This window comes from Eublepharis macularius, chromosome 4 (assembly GCF_028583425.1).
Source record: "Eublepharis macularius isolate TG4126 chromosome 4, MPM_Emac_v1.0, whole genome shotgun sequence".
Lineage (NCBI taxonomy): Eukaryota > Metazoa > Chordata > Lepidosauria > Squamata > Eublepharidae > Eublepharis > Eublepharis macularius.
In genome coordinates this window covers 128,331,646-128,359,505 of record NC_072793.1, presented here as the reverse complement: position 1 = coordinate 128,359,505, position 27,860 = coordinate 128,331,646, and the positions used below count along the sequence as shown (strand labels likewise).

The 27,860-nt window shown below is 42.0% G+C and overlaps 1 protein-coding gene across 2 annotated transcripts in view; it reads right to left on the bottom strand.

Moving 5' to 3' along the window:
• Positions 1-27,860, bottom strand: part of SRGAP3 (SLIT-ROBO Rho GTPase activating protein 3) — a 268,972-nt gene that overhangs the window by 66,828 nt on the left and 174,284 nt on the right. For both annotated transcript variants that reach the window (XM_054976158.1, XM_054976157.1), the window contains exon 6: positions 23,359-23,487. In XM_054976158.1, the coding sequence (XP_054832133.1) occupies positions 23,359-23,487 (129 nt within the window). The remainder of the gene's footprint in view (positions 1-23,358; positions 23,488-27,860) is intronic.

The window sequence follows — 27,860 nt, the reverse complement described above, 5'->3', positions numbered from 1 at the left end:
AAGGCACAAAGAAAGAGAAAAATAAGTAGTAAGGAATGGCGTGCCGCCTGGCTTGGCTGTAGCCTGGCTCATATAGGCAGACCCTGCTCCCCCACTGTGAAGGTCGATTTTTACTCCAAAACTGACAAGGTTGTTTACTGGGGCTGGGAAGTCTTTCGGTAGTGTTTATTTTAGAAGTCCTGTTGTCCCACACTTCCAGTATGCATATATAGTTGGTTTATTACTCTGCCCAAGTTTAAGTAGAGGAAAAGCAGAGGCCCACATCTCCTATAAAGTGAAGTGGCACCAGAGGCTAAGAAAAGTTCAAAAGATAGCAGCAGATTTATTCAACAGGCAGGGTTGGTATGAAGATAGATCGGGAAAGGAAAACTCAGGTAAATTTGTTGAGCAGAATACCTCACTAGCATGAGGCACAATAATAGTCTTCTTCAAGCTTAGTTTCAAATATTTATAGTACTTAGATGTGAGAAGTTGGTATTTACTTAAACTTCACTTAAAGCAAAGTTCCTTCAGTGATTTTACTTCACAGCTTAGCTATACAGACTTCCACACACAACACTCTTTTCCTTTTACTGCAGACCCAGGGTACTCTGAACCCTCTTTCCAGACACTGGCCAGGAATTATTCTTCCACTAAAGACATAAACTGGTTCTTTTGGCTGAAGGGGAGCCTCCTTTTACTACCCACTTCCTCTGCCAACTGACACTCCCAGTTCTATCCTGTCTCAGTAAAATTAGTGCTGGCTTTCCCATTTTAGTTCTTCAACTAAAAGCTTTTTATCAACCATAAGCTGTCACAATAAGGGCAAAACTTTTTCTTCCTTTTCCTCACACAGACGATTCTCAGTCTGACCCTCCCTGGTCAGATTCCAAGCATCATTCCCTGACCATCCTGTCAGCTTCAATTTCTTACCTTCTCATTGGCCAATCACAGAGAGGAGGGACCAGCATGCCTATCACCCTCCCTTCAGGCAGTTGTTTTAACCCTCTACTTTCCTCCTTTTGGATGCAGCAGTTGGTAACCCTTGCATTTAACACCCATTCCGTCACACAAGACTATAAACCCAGGCTTTCAGATTGCTTCCTATACATTTGTAATACCAAACCATCCAACATTTGAGAGATGATAAGATCGTACTGACTACACAGCATGATTAAGCTGCATTCACTGGTGACGATGCCCTATGAAAACCCAATTCCAGAATTTTGTTTCAGACAGCCTACTGCATATCAATACCCAAACTCAGACATTGCTAGCAATCACAAATTAGTAATGAGTAGTACATTCTAGCAAAATTGCCACATCCAGGCCTTTAGTGAAAAAAAATTCTGTATGCTCATGCAGTCAAACAGGTCAAGTAGAAAAGTAAACTACAGCATCAAGTTCAAAATTTGTACTCAATGAAAGTATATAGAAGTACTTAGAAAAGTCTTGGAAAGTCTGATACATACGCTTTTAAAAAAATGACAGCCAATACAGAGCATCATCTAGGAAGCTAATAACACATGGTCATGATCCTTACCTTACAATTCCAGCACTTGACACCAAATTAACACATTCTCCTTCGATGAGAAAATGCATAAATCAAGCCACTTGTATGGGCTTCTGATGGCCAGAGACCACTGCCAGTATTTGCTTTCTTTAAGTGGAAGCAATAGTTGGGAATGAACCTTAAACACCAAAGTCACCTGACACACAAACTGCTCTGGCTGCTGTTAGGGCTTGGCCCAAAACACATAAATAAAAACATGGTCTAGGGTTCCAAACAAGGGAAGAGGATATGACTACTTAGCAGAGTAGTGAAGACCAGAGGCCACAAACAGAAAAGGCCAAAAAAGAGCCAGTACAAAATGGGAGAAAGTTGACCACTGGAGATCACTCCTAGTACTTGCTTCAACCACTGGTGGAAGAAGGGGCTGGCAGCAATTTCCAGATGGGCTTCCTCTACCTGAATGTGGTAACAGGCTGTCATGGGCTTGGTGCCAGGCATTCACTTTTACAAAAATGTGTGAATCTGTTCCAAGCATGTGTTCCATTGTGTCATCTACCAGCGACTGGAGACAAAAGAAATTTTGTTGTAATAAATCTTTCATTAGCTACTACATCAACCATTTGGGGGGGGATGATTTAATTAAGAACAAAAATGTATTGGTCCTACCCTGAATAATTAAAATTAGATGGAAACCAAGCAAAAAATAATAAAGCCCTCGGTTTTTCAAACATTTGGCAAAAGGCTGCCAAAAGTACATTTTCAAGTTTTCAATTGTCCTGTGATCTCATTATTTTTAAAGCATGTTCACAGAAGGATTTTATAGCACATTTTCCCATTCCTAACTCAAAATGAAATATTAAAATTCATAACTGCCAAGAGCAACTCTATCTAAAGACGGCATCTCTTCTTTACTGATGATTTGAAGAGACATCCCTCAATTCAGATTTAAATCACACCAAAGAGATGGGTTTATCTTACTGCTAAAAACACAGCAAAGGGGGGGGGGACACTATCTGGGAAGCACTGAGGGTCCAATCTTGTTCTCAGATACAGGCTCTGCTCTTTTGAAATGTTCTCAATGCAGACATAGGTTAAGTGTAGCAGCTAAATTATAAACTACACAACAACCTTAATTCACATGATAACCTTTTCGGCAACTGATTTCACCTCTATAAATCCCAAGAACTCAGAATGGAACTTGAACCACAAAACTCAACTGATGACCACATAAAGACCACAATGGTCTTTATGGCAGACAAAAGTTGTAGTACTAATAAAAAAATGCTAACTAATCACCAGGTTCACATGACAAACATTTTCCAGGCAACAGTATTGATTGTTGACTACTCCACCTCCAGGGAGCCTCTGATCATGGCGTATTTGTACCAGTCATTCCACATTGCAAGTTTTTATGTGGCCCTCCTTCATATGTGTGTCCTATTTTCCTTTACAGACTATTCAGTCTGCGGCTTTTTGCTTTTGCTTTTTTATGCTTGCATTGTTGTGATGAGGTGATCTACTGACCACAATCAATTTGAACATGTGCTGTATCACTCACTACTGCTTAATCTGTTAGCACTCCAAAGCCACTGCTTGATTGTACCTCATGTACATGGCCTGGCCTTTGATTGGTTAGCTGCTTTCCTGCATATGAGTGGTTGTTTCCATTGGCTGTACTGCCTTTCCTTCCCTTTTGAATTACAGGCAGTAGCTAGAGAATTCAGCATAGCTATTCTCATGGCTGATCACAGGGTGATGCTTCTTTGGTTTTGTTGTCCTGTTCTGTTCATTAGTGAAGAATGTTGTTGTGTTTATATGCCAAGTTTGAATTCATTATTAATGTGCAAAAATGTTCACAAAAGTGTGTGTGCATGTGGAGGGGGGAGTAATGGTTAATACTGAGACAAATTCTGCTTCCAAATCACCTAACCACCAGTAAATCCATCATTAAGGCAAGAAATGCTTTTGTAGCTGCATTCTGAAAAGTGAGTTGTTAATCGAGAACTTTTGAACAAAACCAGCACCTTTTTTGTTTTTCTTAAAAAAGTGCTAGTACTCATATGTATGGTTGCAGTGATTTCCAACAATTCCCCCCTCAGGACTTGGCAGTACCCCAGGAAAGATGCCGATACTCAGTACCAGTGAGTACCTCCATTTAGTTAACAGGTATGTCTAATCAGGTCAGTGAGAGGAGGGTGCCTCCTGACCTCCATGCTGCACAAGGTAAGTCCTGCACTATTAGAATTGACTCCTCCTTTCTTAATTTGCATAATGATGGATGTTATTGGTCATAAAATTACCCATCCTCCTTAAAAATCCAGCTATTTTAGTGTACTGTCTCAAAATTCATAATTATAACAAAAAAAAACCCCAGGTACTTAAAACCTATCTTCTGCAGGGATTTTTACCTATATTTTATTCTTTTCCCTAGTACCTCCTTGCAGTACTTTCCACCCATATAGTTTCCCCACTGTTCTTATATCATATAGAACAGTGGTATTTAGCTGGGGAGTCAGGACTCGGAGGACTCTTGTGTAGGTTACAAAGCCCCACTGTCTGGACCATAACTAAGCTGTCTGTTTCTGTCTGTTGCTTTTTGGAAGGCCCTGATGCTCGTGTATGTGTAGAAAGCAAGATACCATGTGTCATGCAGATCAAGAGGAGCAGTGGGTCCACAAGATGGGGTTAGTCAGTAGTAGACAGGGCTTTTCCATGGCTCTGTTTGTTTTTTCTGCCCCCCAAACTCTTGGTCTGCTGTCCACAGTCCTGACACTGGTAAGGTCCAAAGTTCCTCTCCTCTCACATGCTTTTCTTGCAATTCAGAGGCATCAAAGTCAGGAAAGAGTAAAGACCTCTTATTTAGGAAGAGAGATTCAAACTTTTTTCTCTGCTTTCATAACACGTATGGTACATCCTTTAATGAGACATTAACTATTTCTTAAAGGATCCAGGAAAAGAATAGTAAGATTTAAGTCTTGTCGCACCTTGAAGACCAAGAAGATATTCAGGGTATAAGCTTTTAAGAGTCAAAGCTCCCTTCTTCAGATACACTGGCTTAGATTTCTGGGAGCTTATATCCTCAAAAGCTTATAACCTGAACTTGTTGAGGTTTTTCAAAGTGCTACTGGGCTTGCATCTTGCTGTTCTACTGTAGTCAAAATGAAGAAGAAACAGAAATTGGTGCAAAGAGAAAATTCTTTAATGTTGTATAACCCCTAAGTGTTTCGCCTCAGCTTCATCAGGGGGATCTCTCAGTAAAACAGTGTAAAAAGTACAATTAATATAATATTTCAACAATGATAAAAGTGTTATAGCAAACATTATAAAAGATTGGTTGTTGTGGATTTTCCGGGCTGTATAGCCGTGGTCCTGGCATTGTAGTTCCTGATGTTTCTCCAGCAGCTGTGGCTGGCATCTTCAGAGGTGTAGCACCAAAAGACAGAGATCTCTCAGTGTCACAGTGTGATACTGAGAGGCTGAGAGATCTCTGTCTTTTGGTGCTACACCTCCGAAGATGCCAGCCACGGCTGCTGGAGAAACGTCAGGAACTACAATGCCAAGACCACGGCTATACAGCCCAGAAAATCCACAACAACCATTGTTCTCCGGCCGTGAAATCCTTCGACAATATATTATAAAAGATTGTAAAAACAGGAGTATTATACAGAGCGTGTGCAAAGTACAATACATAATACATACTTAGTGTGTAGAAAACTAAGACAGCATAAACGTACATATATATTAACAACATTCCTATCATATCTACTGTAGACTAACACAGCTACTCACAGGAAAGCTTAAGATTGCCTTTTCCCATCCAGCTACAAGGAATGCAAACTATGGGCTAGCCAAGTAAGGATACCTCAGTAGCTATTACTGAGAGAAACCATGACAGTTTTCAACACTGACAAGGTGTTTGATGTCTGCTAGTCCAAAGGATCATTTTAAACTGTGAAACTGCATATGCACAACTGTGTATACTCAAGCAGGCTGATAAGCATACACAATATCTGAGCTTTCCAAGAGGAAAATAAATTCTTTACAAGGTGCAAGCTTTGGCACAATGAAATGTGCATAAGTTGGCTTTACTGTTAGATGAGGCTTCAGTAAATACAAGCCATCTGCATGTGTTTCATTTTTACATTTACTAGCATATCTTGAAAAAGGGGCCACTTATCTTACTGTTAAAGACTCCTTCTGAATGAGACAAGCCAATCTATTTTAACACTTTGATTGTTGCAATTTTTTAATGGTAGAAAACTTCTAACACAAAATGTGATGCATCTTTGGAGACCTGGATTCATAGGTCAGCATTAACTTCATGCACCCAACTAACCCTATAATTCTAGAGTACAGGGAGCTTTCTTTCAAAGTTCACCATTGGCAATAACATGGAATGGGGTCTGTAAAATAATTTATTATTGTTCCTTTAGGACACTGTCATGTCAAATATAAAAGTTATTTATAGGAATGTGTGGTCCTACAGGACAAGGTAGCCAATAACACAGTAGTTGTCAAATAACACTGTTCCTTATGAACCTAAATTGACTCTTTTCCGCTACGGATACATTGCTATAATGCAGAGAAGATGTACAATCTGTTTAACAGTTCAGAAGACAGTGGCAGAGGGTAGATCTCCATCTCTGAGTATTTCTTAAAAAAGGGAAAGTTAACTATCCCTGCTTCTTAAAAATATGAGTGCATCTAAACAAGCACAAGAAATATGCGAACGTAATTCCTATACCCAACAATTACAGACATGAAGTTGATTGTTTACCTCCTTTGCTTTGAGCAATGTTAACTTGTTTAATATAAAACTTGTGATAATATATTCAAGTTCATATATGATAGAATAGCAGACTTCCTGCCACTCATCTCTCACTGTGGTAAGGGGAGATCTCCCCTGGAGAAGCAACACAGCAGATAAAGGAAAGGGAGAGTCAACAGAGCAGTAAACAGAGCAGTCAGCAAAAGTGAAGCCTGTCTGCTTTCACTTTACGCTGGGAAATGTAATGGTCTTTGTTCAAGAGAGTAGATAATGCATACTATGTCACAATAATAGTAACAGCAATAACAGTATCTAAGCATGTTAGGAGATGTGAAAAAAGAAGGCAATACATTCTATTCGTTTTTCCCCCCAAAGTGTTTTCTAGGGATGAAAAATGGTTTTCACTGAAATTTTACTAGAAATTTCACATTGTCAGTTTGATCCAGAGAAGATCTACTCGATCCACATGTACAACACGACACAAATGAACTTGAAAATTCCTTTGGGAATCCTACCCATACATGTTTCAAGCACAGAGCTTGTGTGGTATAGGGATTTCAGTGTCAGTCTACAAAGCCTGCTGGCTGACCTTTGCCCAGTCACTCTCTTTCAACTTGACCTATCCTCACAGAGTTGAGGAATGCAGGAAGAGAGAATGATGTATACCATCATGAGTACCTCGGAGGAAGGATATGATAAATGGACTACATCGACAGAATTGATTAATAGGGTGCAATTTTATTTCTCTTTAATTTAAGTACCTGTCTTATTTTCATATATAATCCTGAAGAGGAATGCTTCTTGAAACGTGTATTTGTATTTTAAAGGATTTCTTTCCAAGTCTAGTGAGTATGTTTCATATTGTTCCAGTGGATCTCCCCCACCCTCACCTTTTTTGTACTTCCTAGTGGGTGTGGGCCTCCATTTCTACAGAATTTAGGCTCATCTCCACAGTTTAAAATAGTGATAGAACAACTTACCACAAACTTCCTCCTCTGGAAAACGTTCTTGCAGTATCTAATTTAAAGGGCATCACTTTACAGCAAGGCTGGGAGTAGACTAAACTGCCCACATCAAGACAAACTTTCTCAGCCACAGTAGCTTCCTTCTGGGGTAATTTTCAAAGCCACAAACCAAATGTAAAGTTTCTCAAAGAGTTGCCTTATAACTAGCTTTTGGAAAGATAGGGCATTTGCTTGCAGATATGCTTTGGCCAATGTCTCAATCATCAAACATTATGATCAGCCAGAACTTGTGACAGTTAATTTACACAAATATATTTTGAGCTGAATTCAACCCATGCTGCTACTTTTTTCTGTACCGACAGAATATGTGTTGGGCATACTGGCCAAGTTCCAGATCAGCACAAACATATCAATCACTGAAGGAAAAAATAGCTGTCAAAGCTATATTCAGCTGCATGTATTTGAATGCAGTATAGGCTATCCTATGCTAGCGACACTCTCTTCCCATTTACATTTGCCAAATGGGATTGCAAAGCCTTGATAGCCCTATGAGGGTGGAAAGGCAGGGTAAAAAAAATCTTGTAAATAAATAAACAGATGCAAATCAGACATTTAAAATCCAATAACTCAGAAAACAGTGGGAGAATCTATCCACCTCCCTACACTCATTTTAAAAGGTTGCCATACTTCAGCAGAAAAATTTCAAAGGGAAACTCCAATGAAAAATAGTCAAGTTAGGGCATTTTCACGTCTTTACATACTGAAAAACTCACAGAATGAGGGTGTCTTCATGGCACGGTTTGTGACATCACTGTGCCACGATTCTGGAAATTGCGCCATGAAGACACCCTCATTCCATAAGTTTTGCACTATGTAAAGACATGTGAAAACAGTCTTAGAATTCATATGAAGACTTGCCACAATCATGTTTGCATCCCACATGGAATAGTTAGCTTATTACAAAAAGTACTCATTGCTCTGTGTCTCACTTTTCTAATTCAATACCAGCTGGGAGTGGTCCACATCCAATCTGTGTGGATTGTTTTCTCTTGACTGGGTCTTATTTTCATACTTGCTCTGCAGTGTAAAATAAAACACCTGGATGTTGGGTCTTCTGGCCCTCTTTTGTAATAACCCACCTTCTTCAATTTGTACCCTTGTGTGCATACATCTGCCAACTGAGTGTTAACACTTCATGTGTACGATGAAGTGGGCTTTGGCTCACAAAAGCTTATGCCACAATAATTTAGGCCTCACCACCACAATTTAGAATAGTACTAGAACAAGTTACCACAAACTTCCTCATCTGGTACCACAAGACCTCTTCTTATTTTAACCCACAAAGTAAATGATGCATTCCTAGTGTGAATCAGACTTAGTTTTAACAAACAAAAACAGGAATCCCTAAGAACAACTACTATCCCCACCTCCAAATTGCTGTTCTTGTTTTCTATGTATGTAACAGGGACAGACCACAGCTCAAGATGTTCACCAACTGTGTCTAAGAAAACATTCACCATCCAGCTTATATTTGGATTGCTTTGAACCAATCACTATGATAGATCTTAACAGGATCTTGATGTCTATGAAAACTACTACTTGTGTGCTCGATCCTTGCCCATCCTGGCTGTTAAAATCAAGTGAGGATCACATAAGTGTACCACTGAGGACTATTGTAAATCAATCACTAACTCAGGGCAGCTTTCCCTGGCAGCTCAAACAGGCAGTTACTTTAAAATCATCCCTACACAAAAATGATGTGGCCAATTATCACCCAGTCTCTAATCTGCCCTTTCTGGGCAAAGTGATTGAGAGAGCAGTAGCTGACCAACTCCAGACCTTCTTGGATAATTCTAGCACTCTGGACCCTTTCCAGTCAGATTCCAGACCAGGGCATGGGACAGAAACAGCACTAGTAGCATTAGTGGATGATGTCCATCTGAATATAGACAAAGGCCATGCCTCCATATTGCTTCTATTTGATCTATTTGCAGCCTTTGATACTGTAGACTATGCCAATCTGTGGAGGCATTTGGAAACAGAAGTAGGCATCAAAGGATGTGCCCTGGACTCTATATCTATAAGGATGTGCCCAACTCTATATCTCACTATCCAGGTCCCCACAGGATGCAGTGGAAATCTTAGATCGCTGCCTGACAGCCATAGTGAAATGGTTGAAAAACAACAAATTGAAATTGAACCCAGACAAGACTGAAGTGATGCTTGTTGGGAAGGCAGAGATCTTGAAGGATATTGTACTCCTCACTTTCGATGGAGTTCGTCTGACCCTTGCAGACTCAGTTAAGAGCCTAGGGGTTATACTGGATCCAGCGTTATTACTAGAAAAACATGTTAAGGCAGCAGCAAAAAATGCTTTCTACAACCTCACTCCAGCCTGGAAGATGGCTTCTTATCTTGACATGGCTGACCTGGCCACTTGGATTCATGCTATGGTAACATCAAGGCTTGACTATTGTAATGCTCTATACATAGGTCTCCCATCTAATTTAATTAGGAGGCTCCAATTAGTGCAAATTGCTGCAGCTCGACTGTTATCAGGAGCAAGCAGGAGCATGAACATCACTCCCATCCTACAGTCACTCCATTGGCTACCCATCAGTTACCGTGCTCAGTTCAAGGTATTAGTTATTACATACAAAGTTCTTCATGGCTTTGGTCCAGCATACCTACGGGACCGCCTCCCTCTCTATGTTCTTCCACAGCAGCTTCGCTCATCTGAACAGGGTCTCCTGCAGGTGCCAGGCTGCACACAGGTGAAGTCAGCAGCAGCCCGTACACGGGCTTTCTCTGTGGTGGCCCCTATCCTGTGGAATGACCTGCCTGAGGAAGTCAGAAGAGCCCCCACTCTCCTGGCTTTTCATAAATTATGCAAAACTGAACTATTCAAAAAGGATTTTTACTCAGATGGGAGGGCTGTATTGTAGGGATGCTTCGCTAATGAGTTAGGGACCAGAGACTTCATCACTATATTGCCTTACATATTATCTGCTGCTTTAAATATGTACTCCTATGTACCACCAGTGCTCCATGTTGTCTAATATCAGTCCTAGAATTTATTATGTTCGGCTTCAGTATTTTTTCTACTCTGTATTGGATTCTTGCTAATACCATGTCTTTTAAACTTGTATCTATTTACCCTATGGTATTGTTTATGAAATGTCCTTGATACTGTATAGAAATTTACTTGATACTGATTGTACTAATCTCATACTGTGTAATCCGCTTTGAGTCTCAGTGAGAAAGGCAGACTATAAATGACATAAATAATAATAATAAATAAATAATAATAATAATTCTTTGCCATGTAGCTATCTCAAGCTAGCGGCCTCAGATAACTGAGAATAGAAAAGGAGATTCCTAACTAGAAGTATTTCTCATCTTTGTTTCATGTACATCCAGAAATCTTCCCTTCAGCATTGCAGAGGAAGGGAGCTGAAAATTGCCAGTGGCATTGCAAAATAGCATCCTCAGCAGGAAACGGAGCAGAAAGGAAAGAGAAGAGTGGAAAGTAAAGGCTTTGCCTCAGAACTGCACTAAGCCTTTTGAGAGAGACTGATTTCCCATGATGGAAGCTGTTTATTCTTCTTTGTTGCCAGGGTGTTGACTTTATCTCAACAACCCAGAGGCTAGGAGACCTCTAGTCAGAAGTCTGCATGCGGCATATCAAGCATAAGTAAGGCATCCGCAGCTGATGGTAGTCTTTGCTGAAATTATTGTTAAAGTCACACATAAGGTCTGTATTAAGTAACAACAACAACAACAAGTGTCCTCATATACTGCTATTCTAGACAGATTAGTGCCTCACAGAGAGGGGTGAACAACTTAGTGTTATTATTATCCCCACAATACAACTGGGGAGCTGGGGCTGAGAGGAGTGGTTTACCCAAGGCCACTTACTGAGCTTATGGCAGTAATGGGATTCGAACCAGTACCGTGGCGATTTGCAGCCAAACCACAACCACTGTGCTACAGCTCACTCAACACTTATTATATACAGGCTATAACCCTGCCTGAAATGTATCTATGTCCTATAACCTCTGAATTTGAAAATGCTGACAAATAAATATCTGCCCAACAAAACGCAAACCTCAGTCAGGAAAGCAACCTATTAGGGCAGGCTACACTTTGTATACACATTCTTCGATATGCACCTTAATGTGATGAGGAGGTTTGAGTGTATCAGTGAAGCTGAGAGCAATATCATCAGGAGTATAGACATAATCAAGAATCTAAACTCTTAACAGAATAACTCAAGGCAGGATGGTCAAAGCTGAGACATCAGACTAAAACCCCTTCAGGAATCGTTACATTAGCAGAAGAACATTGATAGTTCCAATGGTGATTGGGGGGGAGCATAGAAATCCTTGAAGGGTAGCTACTGGGCAGCATAGACAACAGCAGTGTCACTTCAGCTGGTTAGTACTGCACAGAAGGTGGCAATGGTAAACCAATTCTGATTCACTTCTTACTTTGAAGATGCTATGATGAGACAATACAAAAGAAGATATGGTGCTGGAAGACAGGATTCCCAGGTTGGATGGCACTCAATTGGCTACTGGGGAACAGCAGATGACAAATACGAATAGCACTGTTCTTAATGACAGGACTGGATTAAAGCCAAAAGGACATTCAGTTGTTGATGTGAATAGGTCCAAAAGGAAAGTCCAAAGTGACACATATAATAGGAACATGGACTGTGAGAAGTATGAAATAAGGTAAGCTTGAAATTGTAAAACAAGAAATTGAATGTTTAAACATTGTAATTCTGGGTGTGAGTGAACTAAAATGCACTAGACTTCTGACCAAAAATGTCCTAAGTGTTTTACTCTAGAAATAACAATTTCAGAAGTAATGGTTTAGGTGGGTAGCTATATTGGTCTGCAGTAGAACAGCAGAATTTTAGTCCAGTGGCATCTTACAGATGAACAAGATTTTCAGAGTGTAAGCTTTTGAGAGTCAGCGCTCCCTTCTTCAGAAGAAGAAATGGTATTGCTCTAATAGGAAGGTGAGACGTAGCACAAGTGATTAAGAGTTATAAAGCAAATTCTGACCAAATAATACCAATCAGATTTCACAGAAGGCCTATCAAATTACACTATTAGAAATAGCAAGACATAATGATAATTTTTTCAAGGGCTGCCTGTTCTTGAATTCCTTATCGACAATGAACCAATGAATCTAACAACTTTAAATGTGGACTATTACAAAGCACTAATATCTTACTGAAGTTACCAACTGGCATATGCTGATAACCTATAGAAACATGAAATCAATATTGTTTACTACGTTTGTCTACTCTAAATATCTATTATTTATTGTTCAATGTTAAAATTGTTAGCAGTAGTTAAAAGTTTGTTTGTATCATAAAAGTACTTTGGAAAAAATAAAATTGTACATTTTTAAAAAAGTAATATGCATGGCACGTACACCATTAAACTCAAAGAATACATTTTTAAAAACGGAAGTCCTATCAAAATTACTATCATTCAAGTTTATGTCCCAACTACAAATACTAAACAGGAAGATATTGAAAGCTTTTACACAAGTGACCAGGAAGAAACTGATCATACGCCTAAACAATATGTGTTGATAATCACAGGTGACTGGAATGCAAAAGTAGGAGACAAAGCAGAATCAAACATGGTTGGAAAATTTGTATTAGGATTATGAAATGAAGTGGAAGATGAACTCATAGAATTATGTAAAGCTAACAATTTGTTCCTTCCAAACGCTTCAGGCAACTAAATAGCTGTATATATGGAAACTAGCGGCTAATCAAATAGATTACATTACTGGAAGTAGAAGGTGGGGAAGCTCTAGTCTCTCTACTAAAACAACACCAGTAACTGATTGTGATTAGAGATGGGCACGAACTGAAATACGAACCAAAATTAAGCACGAACCAGGCCAGTTTGTGGTTCGCAAACCATGGTTTGTTAGATCCCATTTCTGATGAACCACCATGAACTTTTAGGCTGGTTTGTTTGGTTCATTTTTTGGTTCGTCACTGCAGACAGCTTGGTGCCAATCAATCAGTTTCCTAGACAACAGGGGATGGACTTCCTGCTGACCCAGAAGTGACCTTCTGCTGGCCCGGAAGTGATGGTTTTCTGACCTGGGTGTGACGTTTTCGTGAACCAAACGAACCAGATCACAAACCAGGGGCAGGTTTGTGAAAGTTCATGGTTCGTTAAATTTGATGAACCATGAACCACACGGTTCAGCTTTTTCCCGGTTCGTGCCCATCTCTAATTGTGATACAGACCATGAATTGTTAATATCAAACATTAGAATAAAGCTGAAGAGAGATACTAAAAGAATCATAGTGCCAAAATATAATATAAATAACATTCCTGAAGAGTTTAAAGACCATGTAAAGAACAGATTTGCAATACTAAGTTTAACTGATTGTGAACCAGAAGAACTGTGGGCTGAAACCAGAGACATTATCAAGGAAGAATGTGCAAAGACTATTTCAATAGCCAAAAGAAAGGAAAAGACTAGTTGACTGATTCTACAAATTGCTAAAGATAGACCAAGCCAGCAGGAAGAATCTTTAATAATCCTACATTAGCCAGAGGTAGGGTATTTCATCTATGTTTTGTGATCTGAAGAGGTTCATATTAATCACAAAATATTACATCTATCCATTTCTTAGCACAGTAGAACAAAGGTTTTCTGCTAACGTAATCTAAATTAATTTTACCCTCACCCCCCACTTAATACTCTTTTCTCCCTGGCTGGTACTGTTTTGCAAAATACTTTGCTTGGTAAATGAATCATTGCTTCAGGTTATGAACTTGTCAATAATTATATATGTGAAGGCAATCTCCATTTCCTTGTTTGAGTGGCTATTACTGGGCTGTATTAACAAGCACTTCAGCATTAAATGGTGGATAGAAATAGTTATCTGGTTGGCAAGACCTGAAGAATTCTGTTTCAAATGCCTGTCTACTGTCACGTGGCTGGGGTCAATGGAACACAGGCAATTGTAACACTTTAGTTTCACTTCTAGTTATGACCAAATCCTGCCAAACTAGATAAAATGCCAGAAATGCTGTATCAGCTGTGAAGTTATATAAGCAACCTTATTTTAGAGACATGTATATTCATAGTGCTGACCAGGGAGGAGGAGTAACAGAAGTCCCAATACTTATTCTGAAGGACCTGGCATGTGGAAGTAGACATCAGTGTATAAAGTGCCTTTCTAAAATGCAAGTGATTTCAAGAGCACAAGTTATTATGATCAGGATGAAGAAATACTCTATATTAAGAAAGACGGAGTAATTCGTATTAGTCTCTTTAAGTCTATATTTTGTTCCTGTTAGAATGTTAAAGTGCTAACACTAAATCCCTTAATACCAAGCATCTCAGCACAAAATAGTAACACAATCAATCATAACCTCAAAATCAAGACAGAATCAGAAACTAGATGTGGGGCATGAATTACAGAGCCATTGGTGGCCACTGGCCAGTGAAGAAATCAAGAACGGGATGTGTGGCAAAACTACTAACCAAGCCATGAGCTCTCGGGAAGGCTATTTTGCAAAATGGAAATAATGCAAACCTTGTAGTTCTTGCAGGAATGAACATAAGGAACTCTATACTCATTTCAGCCCCAGACATATGGTTGGCTGTAAACTGTATTTTCCCAAAAGCAGGATGTGTCACTTTTCCTTCACTTCCTCTGTTAAACCAGAGGTGTCGATGTGCTGTGAAGAGATCTTGCTCACAAATATTTCATGCTCTACATGAGATAGGCTTTACTGGCAATTAACATTAATTATATCAAGGTGAGGCCTAATGTCCACATTCACAATATTCATTAAAATGCACGTGCACACATGCCCCAATTGCTAAATTACTGCTGCACTGATCTTAACAGTTCTGATTGGCATGCAAGTCATAAAATTCAATTTAAGCTTGTTAACAATAACTTGTAGGAGTCTCTCTCTGACCCCTACTATGTTCCATGAAGGAAACCCTCTACCTCATCAACCAACAGTCTTGGGTGATGCAGGGTGGAGCTCATGCAAGCATAATCATGCTTACAATTCATCAGACCCATCAGGATCCTAGGACTGTAATCTCTACTTCACTAATGTTCCCTGCTCCCCATTTGGTGCTGGGAACAGGTTCTGTCTTGCTCTCCATTTTGCACTAGGCCAGTAAACAGATTTCTGAGCATCACAGAGACAAAAGGCAGAAGAAGCAGGACAGCACTATAATGGAATCACATTAAGTGGAGCAGAATAGCTATCCTTGAAGAAACACTCAGACTACTAATCGTGGAGTTCCAACACAAATGGTGTGTGAGAGTTGATTTTAATGCCAGGAGAAGACAGCGCTCAACCAATGCTGCTGCTTCTTATTAATAGGATAGCACTAGAGATAAGATGAATTAATAAGAATAAATACTCATGAAATTATCATCAAGGATCGGATACACAGCCAGTGTAGGATGCTTTTCTCGTATGATGTGACATGGAACAAAGTCGAACAAATTCCTGTACACCAAAACTTCAGAAGATGAAATGATAAATAAATTACACAGAATTATAATGGCACTGAAAAGTAGATGTTATTAAAGATGCAATGATTATTTAGTAGATTTGGTCCAGTATTGTGTTATTAATAGGGCAACCCTATAAAGAGTTATGCCAGACCATGGGTTTAGAGTGGAATAGTTCTGCATAGGATTGTACAGTTAATTTCTGATGAAGCTATACTTTAAATGGTGCATTTCCAAATGCAGCAGGGACTATCTTGGAGCCTAGATTAAATATGTTGTTTGCATAATATCCTGATCATCTGAAAATTGTCATAAGTATCCTGTGGAATGGTGAAGTATGGTTGAGAGAGTCATCTAATTGGCCCATTAATCTCATCACTAGCAATCCAACAAAACAGGTTTCCTACAAAGAAACAAAAAACCATCGTGGAAATTTGAACAGACTGAAGAACTCTATTGAACCTGTTCTGCCCCAAGTTATAGAAATTACTTGAATGTGTGGAGTTAGCATATGCACCATGCAAAGTTCACGATTAACTCACGGATCTTCAGTCTGCTGTCTGCCCTAATTGGCAATTCTCTCCTAGATCTCAGGGAGAGATAAGTCTTCACAGCCCTGTTATATGAGTTAATTTAACTAGAGGCCTTCAGTGTCCAAAGTATATGCTTTTCAACTGTGCTATATGACCCCTTCCTTACTATAATGAACAGAAAGTCAGTGCTCAAGTGTAAATAGTATCTGCGTAATTCAGGTAATTTAGTATTTTTTCATGTTTTTTCGACACAATGAGGTTCAAAGCTGGATATTATCTATCAACTATCGAGGGGAATGAGCATATTTTCTTTATTGTGGAATATACTGATCTCTGCCCTACAATGTTCTTCTGAAGCACACCAGACATGTCTAAAAATCTGTTGAAATAAACAGCTCTTCTCTTGGGAAACCTGATGAGGAGACACATATACAGTTCATGCGTCCTTAATAATGCTTTGTTTTCATGGGCAAACAGAATATATAATTAGGCAAATGTAATTGTACTGAATCAAAGATGTTTTTGTTTAAGTCCCCTAAAGGGATTTCCTGGAGTGAAAAAGAAAAGCCATCTGCTGGCTCCAATGGAGGTATCAAAAAAGAAATAAACTGGGAAAGAATGACATAAAAACAGCTAAACTGGCATTCAGCAGCTCTCCAGGAACCCAAACGCTTAAATGCCATAAAAACAAAAAAAATCACATATCAAAATATTGGAAGCCTAAGGGGCAAACCAACAGAGAACGAACTATACTTTGTCTTTTCATTTTTCAAGGCCTTTCCCCATCCTAGTACAAACAAGCAAAGCCTTCAACAAAGACAGTAAGATTACAAATCGTACTTATTTCAAAACATTTTTAAGGAATTAAAATACCCACTCAGCATATGTATCATATCATCTCAAAATCCCCACAAGACTTATAAGTGTTTTCACCTTTTCAATTTACCTTTAAATTCTAACATGGAACAATAAGTATGCCTTAGAGGACAATAAATGAGATTAGCTTCTTGAAGCACCTAAGCAATATTTAAACTAGTATGAACACTTCATACAAGCCCATGTAGTAGGCATCTCTAGTTGAGAGCAACAGATTGAACAAATGTAGGAAAGCATAGAACCATTCTATTAAATAGTGGGTTCAGACTTGAAGTAAACCAACAGCTCTTTATTCAGTATAACCACACACACAACAACAACAACTGACAGAAACCCTCAATATATATACATACCAGTTTTCCCTCCCAAAGAGTTATAGCCAATGAGAACACGTACTTTAGAATACCCTCGTTTGCATAACTCACATACATTGTAACTTATTTACAGCTCAGTGATTGGTCTTTATCTGGCTCTCCTGATTTGCTGCCACCCGTACTTAGTGGCCACTGATAGCAAAGCCTTGAGTTCTCTATCAGCTACAGCTCGACCAATACATTACACTCCTCCCCCCTAAGTCAGAACTGACCTCCTAACAAATATAATCTTTCAGGTGGCTGGGAGTAGTCCAAGTCCGCTAGGACCTTCGTAAGGTCACTGGAGGCGAGGGACAAAGTGTGTCCGACAATTGAGCCGGTGTTTGGGCAGTTGGTAGCCCGTTACTTAGTTCCGCTTGGTTCTCGGGGGTAGTACTTGCCTCTGCAGCCGGTGAGCTGACCGTTGGTGCCTGCTGTGGTATAGCTTCACTGTCCGTTTCTGGAGGGATGGTATCCTGTTCACTGGGCGTTGGTAAGCTCTCGGCTCCCGTCGTCCTGGTCGGCCATCTGCGTCGTAGCTGGTCCACGTGTCTTCGTAGTTTCCTGCCATCCGCAGCGACAACGGCGTATGACACTGGTCCCGTTGTGGTGTCCACGGTCGCAGGCACCCATGGCAGACGTCCGCTGTAGTCGCGGGCATATACGAGATCCCCCGGCTGGAAGGTCCTTACCTCTCCTTCCGGCATGGGCCTTTCCTCATCCGCTAGGTCGGGGTGCAGCCTGTCGAGAGTCACGGTGAGCTTCCTGTTCATTAGTAGTTCAGCGGGGCTACGCCCTGTCATAGAATGCGGCGTGACGTGTTGCTGTAACAGGAACGCAGCCAATCGCGATTGCCAGTCTCCTTGGCTGATTCGCAGAAGGCTGTCCTTTGTTGCCCGCACCATCCGTTCTGCCTGCCCATTGGTGGAAGGGTGGAACGGAGCAGACGTGACTTGCCTGATGCCCTTGTTGGCCAGGAACTGCCGGAACTCCGCTGACGTGAATTGTGTTCCGTTATCTGACACTACCGTGTCAGCCAAACCGTGTGTTGCAAACAGCTGACGTAGGGCCCTAATGACCACAGCAGTAGTCATTGTGGAGATGGGAACAACTTCTAGCCATTTTGAATAAGAGTCCACAACTATTAGGAAGGTTTGTCCCTGAAATGGCCCTGCAAAATCAATGTGGAATCTCGACCAGGGTGCTCTCGCTGACTCCCAAGGATGTACTGGGGCTTGCGCTGGAGCTGGGCGCGTTTCTTGGCACGGCTGACAGGTACGGACCCATTCCTCGATAGCCCTATCCATGCCTGGCCACCAAACATAGCTGCGCGCCATTGCCTTCATGCGGACTATGCCTGGGTGTCCGCTGTGTAGTGCCTCCAGCACTTGTTGTCTCAGTTTGCTGGGAATTACAACTCTATTTCCCCATAGCAGACAGCCCTTGTGCACTGAGAGTTCGTGCTGCCTAATGAGGAACGGCCGAAACTCTTCGGCCAGCTGGCCTGATGGCCACCCCCTCCACACCCAGTTGAGAACGCGGCTGAGGGTGCGATCTTTAGCAGTGTGTGACGCCACGTCGGAGGCTCTAAGTGGTGAACTCGGCAAGTCTTCCAGCAGCATGATGTGATGAGCTGGAGATGGGTCGGTCCCCTGGTCAGCAAGTGGCAGGCGGCTCAGGGCGTCGGTATGTCCCATTGCTTTGCCGGGGCGGTGCTGTAAGTCGTAGGAGTAGGCAGACATGAACACCGTCCACCGCAGCATTCTGGGCGAAAGGATTTGAGGCGTTTGCTTGTCTGGAGAGAGTAGTCCCAGGAGTGGTTTGTGGTCGGTTGCGATGAGGAACTTCTGGCCGTAGAGGTAATCATGGAATTTTTTCACCCCAGCTACGATTGCCAGAGCTTCCTTGTCTATTTGGGCATAGTTTCGTTCCGCGGCCGACAAGGTTCTTGAAAAGTAGGTGATGGGTGCTTCCTGCCCGGTATGCATTCTGTGGCTTAAGACGGCTCCGATACCATATGGGGAGGCGTCGCAGGCGAGTACGAGTGGTTTTTTCTCATCAAAGTGTGTCGGCACGCTCTCTGACGACAGTAGTTTTTTTACTGCTTCAAACGCCGTGGCTTCTCTTCTGCCCCACCCCCAGGGGGCGGAGGAATCTAGAAGGCGGTGCAGGGGTTCTGCAATTGAGGCCTTATGTGGCAAGGATGCGTGGTAGAAGTTTAATAGGCCCAGGAAGGATTGTAGTTCCTTCTTTGATCCTGGATGAGGTGCACTTTTAATGGCCCGTACCTTTGCTGATGTGGGATGAATACTGGCTGCGTCAATGAGGAATCCCAAGAATTCCACACTCTCAGCAGCGAATTGGCATTTCTCTCTCTTTACCTTTAAGCCGGCGTCTTGTAGTTTGCGAAGGACACAGCGAAGCCTCTCTGCAAGTGCGCTTTCTGACTCCCCCGCGATTAGGACGTCATCAAAGTACGGAATGACGCCTGGAATTCCGCGTAGAAGTCCTTCCATGATGCCTTGGAAAATTCCTGGGGCGACGTTGACGCCGAATTGTAATCTCTTAACCTTGAACGCCCCTCGGTGTGTCACGATCGTTTGGGCTTCTGCCGTCGCCTCGTCCACAGGTAGTTGTTGGTAAGCCTGTGCCAGATCAAGCTTGGCAAAAATCTTTCCCCCTTGAAGCGATGCCAGGAGATGGCTCACGACTGGTACTGGGTAGGCATGTTGCTGTAGTGCTTTGTTGATTGTGCATTTATAATCTGCGCAAATTCGGACCGCTCCATTGGGTTTCAGTGGGGTTACTATGGGAGTTTCCCATTTAGCGTGAGAAACTGGCTCCAGGATCCCCTGTTCGATCAGACGATCCAGTTCCTCATCTATCTTTGGCTTGAGCGCAAATGGAACCCTGCGAGGCTTCAGGCAGATGGGGGCCACGGCTGGGTCTAAGTCAAACGAGACAGGCGGTCCTGTGTAATTACCAAGGGCCCCGTCGAAGACTGCTGAGAACTCTCTGCATACTGATGCTACCTCATCACGATGCAGCCGCTGCACGCCTGCGATTTGGATGCCGAGAGGGCGGAACCAGTCGAGGCCAAGTAAGCTAGGTTGGCGGCCTTGAACTACCACTAATCGTAGTGGGCCAATAAAGTCCTTGTACTTTACTTGGAATGTGCCGATGCCCATGATCGGCACGCGGCGGCCTTGGAAGTCTTTCAGCACCATGTTTGCTGATTCAAGATGAGGTGTGGATGACCTTCTGCGTATCAGCTTGAGGGTGTGTGACGAGATGATGGATAACGCGGACCCTGAGTCGACTTCCATTTCACATGGCATGTTTTGGATTTTCACGGTTACTTTTATTTTGTTGCTGCTTGGAGGTCGTAATGCTTGCACTGATGACTCACTAGTCTGGGCTACATTAGCGTGGCGTATAGTGACTGTATGGCAGTCGCTCTTGCGGTTGGGTGCCTTGTTGTAGCCCAGTGCTGACTTGTGGCTGGACTTGGGCGATCCGACTTGGTTCTTTGCAGAGCGACAGGCTCGAGCGATGTGTCCCATCTTCCCGCAGTTCCGGCATTGTGCTTCCCGGAACCGGCAGGACTTCCTCCAGTGAGGTCCTCCACAGCTTGCACAAGGGGTGCCCTGAAATGTTGTGGCCCCCCCCGGTTGCTTGCCGTGGAACTTAGTTCTCAGGACCTCTTCTTCGTCATCCTCTGATGATGACAGGTCCTCTACACACCCCTGATGTACCTGTTCAGCCCTGCGGGATGATGGGGAAGTGTGCGACTGCCGGACCTCTTTTGCAGACTGTTCTGCTGCTTCAGCAGCGAGTGCCTCCTCATGCGCTGTTTTGAAAGTCAGCTCTTTCTTCGCAAAGAGTCGTCTTTGTAGTTTTCCATTTCGCAGCCCACACACCAACCTGTCCCGAAGTGCCATCTCTAGATCAGGGAAATTGCATTGCCGGGCTGCCTGCCGGAGGGCTGTGACGAATGCCGCTATGGATTCCCCTTGGGCTTGGTTGCGGTTGTAGAACGCGTGTCTGCTGGCTATTTCTGATGGCTGTGGTGAGAAGTGTTCTTTGAGTCTGTTCTTTATTGTGTCGAACGGTGTAGTTTGAAGCTGGGCTGGCGCCACTAGTGCCCGTGCTATATCAAACGTGGAACGCCCACACACGCTGAAGAACGTTGCTCTCGCGAGATCTGTGTCTTCAATCTTGTTCGCCTCAAGGTAGAAGTCGAAGCGGGTAATGTAGGATTCCCAGTCCTCGGCTGTTGAGTCAAATGGTTCGAAGTGGCCCTTAGCGGCCATGTCTGCCTTCTGGACGACGCGAGCGTATGTCGGATGGTGGAGGTGACAATTCCTCACGCTTAAGATTTCAGCTTAGGTCTTGGGGCTGCCTACCCAAGCACCTTGTTAGTGATATCGCTCTGGTATTGGGGCTGCATACCCAATCAGAGATCCCACCTTCGTCGCCAGTATTAAATAGTGGGTTCAGACTTGAAGTAAACCAACAGCTCTTTATTCAGTATAACCACACACACAACAACAACAACTGACAGAAACCCTCAATATATATACATACCAGTTTTCCCTCCCAAAGAGTTATAGCCAATGAGAACACGTACTTTAGAATACCCTCGTTTGCATAACTCACATACATTGTAACTTATTTACAGCTCAGTGATTGGTCTTTATCTGGCTCTCCTGATTTGCTGCCACCCGTACTTAGTGGCCACTGATAGCAAAGCCTTGAGTTCTCTATCAGCTACAGCTCGACCAATACATTACACATTCTGACCCCAGCTTAGCTCCAGCATTTAAAGGCCCTTTAAAATCCTAATGTCCAAACCCAAAGAAGGCTAGCAACTGGCAGGAGACTAACCTGGGGGATGGCGCCCTCAGCAGCGTCATCATTACACAATGACAACCAACACCAGAAGGTATGTCATCTCACCAAGATGCCGTCAATCACCTCCAATTTCTCCCTACCATTTTTGTCCCACAGCCCAGTTGAGCAATGGCAGGAAAGACCAGAGGGAGGTGTAAGTGGGCAACTCTGCCCCAATGTCACTAAGCACCTCTTATTTTCTACCATGGGATGTTTGAATTCTTACATGTATGCCTCTATCAGATTCTCTATCAGCTGAATGGCTGACCTTCAGCTAGGCCTAGCCTGCTTTGAGGACTAATGAGAAACCTGCTCCTTGCTTCACTCCTTGGCCCTTCTTACAAAGCACTTAACAATCATCCTTCATTTCTTGCTTCCTCACATCAACCTCTGTCAGTGTCCTAAGAGCCTCTCTGACCGTTCTATTTCATGCCCCATCTTCATTTGCCTCCATACCGACCTGGTTGCTGTCTGTCCCATTCTCTTTATTTATTATTCTTTTTATTCCCATTCTTTATCTTGGACCCACAAAACTGCAAATTTCCCATGGTTGTGAGTCCCTCAGTGGGTTCCTTTCAAGTTCAAACTAATTTCATCAGCAGCTGAACCCTAGTTGTTTAACGGCATCCTACAAAGTCCTCGCCTTCTTCCAACCCCAATCCTTACCCTTTAATACAAAGCCATCTTGATGTGATACATGATGATTCTTACTCAGATGTAAGCAATAGTTCAATAGTATTTTATACTTGGCAACATTATTTGTAACCTGGATGCATTAGCAATGCATCGTAAATAATGTTAAACAATACTGTAATATGACAGGGAAAGGCAACCTGCACAGCAGATATGCCCACAGAATCGAACAAGGCATCAGACATAGCTGCCAACTTGGGGAAAGAGTTGGGTATCAGCACATTAAGAAAGAAGAATGGCTTGAGCACTCACATCAATCAGGTCTGAGACATCATGGATGTAATATTTACTAACTGCTGCATTTGTGGCTGCCAGGTTCAGCAAATAGTCGTTTCTGGCTTTAGTGCACTTCAGCTTATTTTCGGAGTATTTGGCTTGCCTCTGAAAAACATTGAAACAATACACACAGAAGGGTGACTAAGACTGCCAATCCTCATTCCCCGCCCCCCATTCCATTTGAGAATAGGCACAGTGCACAGCAATGGTAGTTTTGCGCAAGAAAATAATTTCTCCAGTACATACAATGAGGTCAGTTTGCAGCACAGCATTCTCTTTCAGTCTGCATACATCAGCCCCACTTGCACATGTAGGGCCTTTCTAGAAAGGCTGACATCAAACACCTCAAATAGTTTGGGGGAGGGGACAAACTATTTTAGACCAAAATGTTTGCCTAGTAAATTATTCAAGTTCTGGAATATAGATTTAAGATGTAACATTCAGCATTCAATGCTGCCCTGATACAGATATAAAATGTCTGGAAATTTTGGAGCTATAGGAGGTGGGGAATGGGTTTTTTTTCTCCCCAGGAAACTACAAATTTGGGGGGAGGGGAGGTTTTTTCCTAACTAATTATGGGTAAAAATTATAATAAGTTTAAAATGTGGGGAAAGTTACATGAGCAACACATTTAACCAAATCTCAGCTTATTTTACTACTTCAACAACATAAAAAGGTACTTTTTATAATGTAACACCATAAATGGTACTATTTGGCATATTTAGTTTTCTACAAGAAAAATGTGAGTATACTCAGTACAAAAAATAGAAAGAGATGCAAAATGCTGCACTCTGTGATACCTTAGCACATGTGTCTCACTTTTCACCATCTGAGATCTGGGAAATAATAAGTGGAAAACAGAAAGCACCAATTTTGTAGCAAACAAAATAACATGTATTCTTTGGACAGAAGCAACAACAGAAGCATATTTAGACACCAAGTTAAACTTTACACCAATTAGAAACACTGAATTACTAAACACATTACAGCATACTGAGAACAAAATTAGTCACATTTAAATAATAGATATATCCTTGAAATGTTGTATAGTATACATTGGAATTAGCATTATCTAATGCTAGAGACTGACTTGCATTAAAAAATTCACACATTTTGAGAGAGTAAAATCTTGCTTTAGAAAGCATTTCACTCCTCCCAAAAGAGAAAATACAACATAAAAGTTTTACCAAGCACTCTTCAAAATTTCCCAGGTTTCCCTTCTGAAAAAATGGATAAAAGTAGACACATTTTCCCCTACCATTTTCCACCCCCTTCTGGCAATTTATCTACAGCTTTGCCATATTCTTTGCCCTTCCTTCCTTTTATCAGGCAGATACATATACTTCATTACTTCTGTAAGATGTCCTTCATAGAATGTGAAATACTGTTAGAAATAGCCAGCCATGTGGCAAAGTAGTCAGTTGCACTGAAATCCTAAACACCCTTTTAAGTCTACTGAAGTCAAAGGACTCCGAAGGGTATAAAACTCTGCTTAGAACTGCAGTCTTATTCTGTCAGGTCCCCAAACAACTGTCCACCACAATGCTGTGAATGAAAAAGATTCCTCTTATATGCTGAAAAACAGTCTGAGTATATGATGGAGTGATCAACTGACAGCTTTGCTGAGCAGCCAGATCTAATTTCTTTTGACAGTGCTGCAAGCTGAGAACTGAATTGTAGCTGGGTGAATGTGCAGGGGGCAGCAGGTTTTAAAAGTTCGAAAACAGAGGGGCAGAAGCAGGTGTGAAAGGGACCCAAGTTTAAAATTATACAGACCCAAGCTATACAGCCATGCAGCCCCAAGCTTAAAATCATCCAGAACTTACAATATTCTCTTAAATATCCTTTTATATAAGGAGCTCTCATAATCATGAGTCTCCTTATGCAAGCAATATCTCAATGAGTTTACACACATGGTCTCATGAAACATGGTCAAAAAAGGAGCATCTACTTTTGGGCAAAGGGCTGTATTTCTAATTGAGCATGAGGAAAAGGGCCAAGCAATATTGGCTCAGGCTGCTCAATTAATCCTGCATGAGCTGGGACATACACAAAAGGCTTTCAGTGCTCTCACAAACAGTGAATAGCAAATAAGGCTTTGGCAAATTTTTCTTCTTATGTCTCAAGCGCGAGCCCACACAATGGGGAAAAGGAAGTCGCTGAGAGATATAAAAAGGTAGCACTGCCGAATATCTGCTGCTGCTCACATTGGAGAAGAGGGAATCAAGGTCTTTGCCTGAATCTTAGGTCTGGTCTATATATGTAGCAGAATAAGATGGTGGAATCCTGAGATAAGAGGAAAGACTCAATCACTACAAACTGTGGATGTAGTGCCATAATGCCATCCTAACAAACTCCCTAGATCCTAACAAACTCCCTGGATGCAAAGAACTAGTATAACAGGAAAAACTATTTGAGCCCAGTTTTCCCCCTGCGGTGTTAGGGAAACACCCCAATACTCAAAACATTATTTGACTGCATGGGTAGATTAGGTCTTGGAGTAAGGTAAGCACTCGTTGGGAAGCCCAACAGCCACATTCAACCTTCCGACAACCAGTTAAGAAGGTAGACAAGTGACAGAACCATAAATGTTCTGCCAGCAGAAATCATGGCCTTTCATTAGGATGGAGGAGATAGCAAGCACTTCCATTCAATAAATTCAAGTAATTTGGCTGAGACTATACATTTGGGCCCAGTGTTGATCCATTGTTCCCAGATTTTAGATCCATGGATTAGTACTCTTCCAGACAGATGACAGCAAATTCACAAACACTTTTGTTACCTACTGTGGGCTGATAAGAGTGAAGGAAAACAAGTGCATGGCTAAAAGCCACATAATCCTTCAGAACAATATATATAAGAGCATCTCAGTTTCTTCCTTCAAGTCAACAAGCAAATAGATCTGAGGATGTTACAAGAGTAGATATAGGGGAGAGAAGAACCACCAAGGCATTATATGATTCAACAAAAGGATTGGACTGGCTACCAACATCCCCTGCAGCTTACTGCATTGAAAAAGCCCTCTAGACATCTTGATATTCACTCAGTCTTCCCACCGAATACACAAGCACTGTCTTCCAGGCTATTTTCCCTTCTAGGACACCTCAGGGTCTCCTCAGCTTCTTATCTGTAATATCCTTCCAAGCCTTTACACAGACCAGTTTCTAAACCACAACCTTCACAGATTCATCCTTAATGCGCAGTCATGAACTAGGGGATTAAAGTTTCCATGTGGAATTACACAGTGCAAACCCTCTCCATTCAACACTTTCCACCCATATACTTCACTAACCCCAGGAGGCCTACATTCAAGCAAAACAAGCACATGCAGTGTTGTGCACCATTCCCCCATTTTATTGTTTCCAAAACAGAAACACCACCCAACCCTCCACACACACACACACACACACACACACACACACACACATTCCCAATTTCCTCCCCATTGTTAGGAAACTGGAAGTATGGCATAGGCTCATATGATTCCTACCTTTTCTCCTTCCTTATTCTTTGCAAATTCTCACATCTTTTCATTTTTGGAACAAACCATGGTGCAGCTTCACTCCATAGTTTCCTACCACTGTTAACAATCGCGCAGACAATGCTGCACAGTGGGCATAATACAATGGGAATGGGGGGATTAGGGCAGAAGAAAAGTGGGGCACACTCATTCAGTACTCTCAGAGGAAGCCCACTTAATTTAATTGAACTAACTCACCAGCTAGTTTGCTCAGGTTTGCAGTCTTAGTCTCCTAACCATGTTTAGGAGAAAAGAACTGTTAGAATGGCTATGTGATCAGGAATATTTTAAGTATTTTCAGAGCGCTGTCTTTGTTATACTTCCTGCATATGTGTACAGTACAGCCCAGAGCGCCTAATTCAGCTCTTGCCTTCTTCTTTTATTCTTTTATTATGTAGTATGAAGGCCTCTGGATGAGACAAAGGAATCGCAGTCAGAGCTGAGTTCAGCCTCCAAAGAGTTACGAAAGTCTTGGATGAAGCTTTCGGGACATATCCTGTGAAATTAGAGTATAGTGCCCCACAGAGCAGTGAATGCAGGCCATGAGATAACTGCAACCTTGCACTGCATGCTGCCCAATCTGCTGGGATGATTAAAAATTACTGTAGCAAACTGTGATTTACTGCTAAGCTCCCTCCCTCCACAGGTGAAGAGGCCTCAGAAGCCTGGCGATTAAACTGTGGGATCTGAAGACACAACCTGAGCAGCAATTATAGGAATGTCGAGGGGGGGGGCGCTGCTTCAGCCATTTTTATTTTGCTTTGTTTGTTTTCTGAGCTGTTACTCTTAGGCAGCTTCCCCTCCCTCCAGTTGCCCTTTTCAACTCTCCTTGCAGTTGGGCAATTTAATGGCTGAGCACATCAGGCCTTGATGATGTAATGCACCCCCCTCTGTGGAAGTGCTCTGCAATGTGCCCTCCAGCTCTGCTTCTTGCTAAAAGGTGCCTGACGGATTGACT